Here is a 4616-nt window from a genome sequence, read left to right as displayed (position 1 = left end):
ATAAGAGGCAATAAGATGACATCACCCGTATCACTTTTACTGTTCTGTCAGAGTTTTTGGCACCATTTAAATTTTAAAAATCCACTAAAATAAGAAACTTTAGTTCCTGCCATAAAAATAATCATATCTATGCACACAGACGCTCCTGCCTTGCATACAAATAATCTATACTGTATTCACAAAGGGATGCGTTCTTTTGGCACTTTGTACGGATAATTAGAAAGAAAGCAAAACACCACTAAAGAGAACAGGTGTAACAGCTCTAATAAGATCTGTAAAGTAGCCCCTACAGTGGAGTGACGCAGGTTTGGCCACGGAGGAGTTTTTGGTGGACCAGGGGCTTTTAGAGGGACGCATTCAGTGTGCGCACCTGCGTAAAGCACAAGCAGCGTCCGCTATCCAGGAATTGCAACCCTGTACAGGTGAGACCAGCTGCTCCTCCGTCTATACGAGGAGGCACTCCCACGAGGAAGGATCTATTTCACAACAATGAATGACATTTCTGCTGGATTACAAACTACGAAGGGCTGCTCTTACGTTTTCTCCCCTGAGCAGCAGTGACCGTCGCGTCCAGACACCGACACCTTGCGCACCGTCCTCTCACACATCTCTACTTGTTGTCCTCCTGCGACAAACATGACATCCCCGCTACTGGCTTATATCCTACTTCTTTCAGCCCTTCATACCTGGTAAGTGGCGCCCTTTGGTCGCGTGATGCGTTTTGGTGATGCTTTAAATGCTCAGGAAACTTTGTGGCTGGCTCTTAAGTTTGCGTGAAGGACTCAGTGACACTAACGATGTCTTTGCGTGCATGTTTTAAGTCAGTGTCATTGCTCCTGCTGTTTCCAGCCACCTTCTTTTATTTGTGTCCCTGTAGCTCTCTAACAATCGAGTCCGAGGAGGACTACGAGGATGTCACTGTGAACCAGATGCTGGCTCCTAAATCCCAGCAAACCGACGCCACGGAAATACTCAATAATTTACTGAAAGAATATGACAAGAAACTGCGACCGGATATTGGAGGTAAGGGTTACTTCTGTCCCAATTTCTCAGCTAACTAATCACAGAATTTGAATGCAAAGCAGCTTTCTCCTTATAGCCACACCTGTGTGAAACCTGGGGATGCTATTAGTTCTAGAATCAGATAAATGTAATGTTTAATTCAGAACCTACATAACACTGTACGCACGAACTGTGTACTAAAACCTTTAAGTGTCAATATTAGCTAAAGCCTTCCCAGGTTTGTCGCCACTGCTAACACTGAGCCCAAAAAGTCTGTTCCGAACATTTTACAAGCTTAAATGTTCTTGTACAAATGTACATAAAATACCTTTTTATTAGTCTTTTTTTTTAAGGTTTGCATTAATGAAAGATGCCCTCTCTGAAGACTCCATAAAACTGTCCAGCCGTTATAATGAAACAGCAATACTAAGTAAACCAAAACTTTTAAAAGGACTAAAAGTATTGACATTTTAAAATGTGAACTTACTATCAGCTATTTAAACACTACAATCTTCAGACATCCACACATGAAGCACAGGGGATAGGTGATTTCCTCCATCTCTCTTTGGCTGATAGAGGTGTTGGAGTAGCACTTTATAAAGTCTAACTTCAATAGCAGTGACAATGCCAGGGAATTTCTGAATATTGTAGAATTTATTTGTTCCTACAGCAGATGTGATTGTGCGGTGTTATTCCAGGATGTCAGGACCATTCTGTCATGAATCGCTGTGCGGCAGGCAGGAGTTGGACCCAAAATGCAGGACTCACAGACTCGGGGAGGTGAACTCAAAACACAGCTTTATTTGCTGGTAGAACAAACATACAAACTAGACTAAACTGGGAAACCATAAACTAAGAACTCACAGGGAGACACAGGGAGATCCACACACAGCATGAGGGACGACGTCACGCCGAACAGAGGGAGACGCAGACAGAAATACACAGAGGGTTAACGAGGAAAGTGGGAACACACGGGGAACACAGGTGACACTGATAATCATAACGAGACAGGGCGGGGTGAACTGAACATGACATGTACGGGCGTGAGAGTCACAAAGTAAACAGGAAGTGCACAGAGGTTCAGACAGGAGGATAGAGATCACGGGGAAAACACAGACATAACGGGCTGGGGAAACATGAAACAACCACAAAGGGAGACGAGGGCTCATAAATACACAGGGCACACAGGGGGGGGAGAGAGAGCACGGGGAGAACTTGGACATAATGGGCAGGGGAAACATGGAATAAAACATAAGGAGAGACGAGGGCTCACAGATACACAGAGGGGCACACAGGGGGTAAAAGCCATGAAGGGAAAACACTTAGGGAACAACACAACAGGGCAACTCAGAAAACATGGCCTAAATAAGGAACAAAATACAAACATACAAGAAAACTATGAACACTGGGCCAACATGGCCCAGGACCATGACAGTACCCCCCCCTCAAGGGCTGGCTCCCGACAGCCCAAACCCGAAAAAACAAAAACAGAAAACAACCCACCCAGGGCGGGAGGCGGGGGACCAGGACGGAGGGACCAGAACGGGAAACAAAAACAAACAACAGAAAACACAGGAGCACATGACTATAGTCCAAATAAGGTTCAGGGGGCCGACCCAGAGCCTACAGGCACAAGAGTTCACGGGTCACACGGTCGGGGGGCCGACCAGGTGGGTGGCACAGGTGACAGAGCTGGTCCGGAGGCCGGCCGTGCGGAAGGCAGCGGCAATGGCGAAGGGGGGGACGACGACGGAGCAGTTCAGGGGGCCGACCGCGCGGAAGGCAGCGGCGGCGGCGAAGGAGACGACGGAGCAGTTCAGGGGGCCGACCGCGCGGAAGGCAGCGGCGGCGGCGAAGGAGACGACGGAGCAGTTCAGGGGGCCGACCGCGCGGAAGGCAGCGGCGGCCCTCCAGTCTCAGGCGTGCTGGCCATGGCCTGGTGGGCACAGGACCAGTCGAGGCAGGACCAGACGAGGCAGGACCAGACGAGGCAGGACCAGACGAGGCAGGACCAGACGAGGCAGGACCAGACGGTGGCGATGCGGGGGCCGGACCAGGCGAAGCACAGGCTGAGGCTGGACCAGACGAGGACGAAGACTCGGAGGCCGGACCAGACGAGGACGAAGACTCGGAGGCCGGACCAGACGAGGACGAAGACTCGGAGGCCGGACCAGACGAGGACGAAGACTCGGAGGCCGGACCAGACGAGGACGAAGACTCGGAGGCCGGACCAGACGAGGTTGCAGAGGCTGAGGCTGGACCAGGCGGAGCTGCAGAGGCTGAGGCTGGACCAGGGGGAGCACAGGCTGAAGCCGAAGCTGGGCCAGGCGGAGCAGAAGCAGAAGCCAAAGCTGGACCAGAAGCAGAGGCTGAGACCGGACCAGGCGTAGCAGAAGCAGAGGCTGAGACCGGACCAGGCGTAGCAGAAGCACAGGCAGAGGCTGGCCCAGGCGTAGCAGAAGCACAGGCAGAGGCTGGACCAGGCGTAGCAGAAGCACAGGCGGATGCAGCCGGACCAGGCGACGACGAGGCGGTCGCAGGTGGCGGCTGGACAGGCTCCTCGGGCCCTCCAGCTGATGCGGCGTGAGGCTGAACGGGCCCCTCGGACCCTCCAGCGGAGACAGGAGGCTGAACGGGCCCCTCGGACCCTCCAGCGGAGACAGGAGGCTGAACGGGCCCCTCGGACCCTCCAGCTGACGAGGCGTGAGGCTGGACGGGCCCCTCGGACCCTCCAGCGGAGACAGGAGGCTGAACGGGCCCCTCGGACCCTCCAGCGGAGACAGGTGGCTGAACGGGCCCCTCGGACCCTCCAGCGGAGACGGGCGGCTGAACGGGCCCCTCGGACCCTCCAGCGGAGACAGGAGGCTGAACGGGCCCCTCGGACCCTCCAGCGGAGACGAGGAGGTGCTGGCTGGGCTCACTGGAACCCCCAGCGGACGAGGTAGATGGCGACACGGGAGCCGCGGAGTGCTGGATGAGCTCATCCGAGCTTCCAGCAGGAGCCGATGTAGAGCCAGAGAGAATTGGGACCCCGGGCTCAACGTTAAGCTGGCTAGACAACTGCACTGCTACGGGGAACTGGGCCAAAGGTTCAGGTGCGAGCTGAGCTGCTGGACACACGGGGACCTGAGCTGCTGGACACACGGGGACCTGAGCTGCTGGACACACGGGGACCTGAGCTGCTAACGGTGGAGAAGTAAACGACTGCACAGGGGACTAAACTGATGTCTGTAGTAACGGTGGTGGTGAGAGTGGAGTAGGTGGTGGAGTTAATGACTTCACAGGGGAATGAACTAGAGGTAGTGACGGTTGTGGTGCTGGTGGTTGAGTGGGTGACTGTGCTAAAGGAGGCTGCACTGGGGACACTGGAGACTGCACTGGGGAAAGCAGGGCTGCAGGAGGCTGCACTGGGGACACTGGAGACTGCACTGGGGACACTGGAGACTGCACTGGGGACACTGGAGACTGCACTGGGGAAAGCAGAGCTGCAGGAGACTGCGCTAGAGACTGCAGTGATGGTTGTAGTGGAGGTGTGACGGGTGGAGGAGTGGCTGAAGTGGCTGCGGGTCGGGCGGTTAATGGCTCGGCTACAGAGTGCCTTAATGGCAGGGCTA

The 4616-nt window shown here is 54.3% G+C and overlaps 1 protein-coding gene across 2 annotated transcripts in view; it reads left to right on the top strand.

Annotated features, from left to right (window-relative positions):
* The first annotated feature begins 636 nt into the window (after window positions 1–636).
* Window positions 637–4616, top strand: part of gabrg3 (gamma-aminobutyric acid type A receptor subunit gamma3) — a 74510-nt gene continuing 70530 nt past the window's right edge. For both annotated transcript variants that reach the window (XM_085347156.1, XM_085347155.1), the window contains exons 1-2: window positions 637–689; window positions 878–1023. In XM_085347156.1, the coding sequence (XP_085203282.1) occupies window positions 637–689; window positions 878–1023 (199 nt within the window). The remainder of the gene's footprint in view (window positions 690–877; window positions 1024–4616) is intronic.

This window comes from Diplotaxodon limnothrissa, linkage group LG23 (genome assembly GCF_057381915.1).
Source record: "Diplotaxodon limnothrissa isolate DT_005_m linkage group LG23, D_limnothrissa_male_GT1.1, whole genome shotgun sequence".
In the NCBI taxonomy this organism is placed as follows: Eukaryota; Metazoa; Chordata; class Actinopteri; order Cichliformes; family Cichlidae; genus Diplotaxodon; species Diplotaxodon limnothrissa.
The sequence above is the reverse complement of the archived record's forward strand: the minus strand, read 5'-3'. Positions and strand labels throughout refer to the sequence as shown.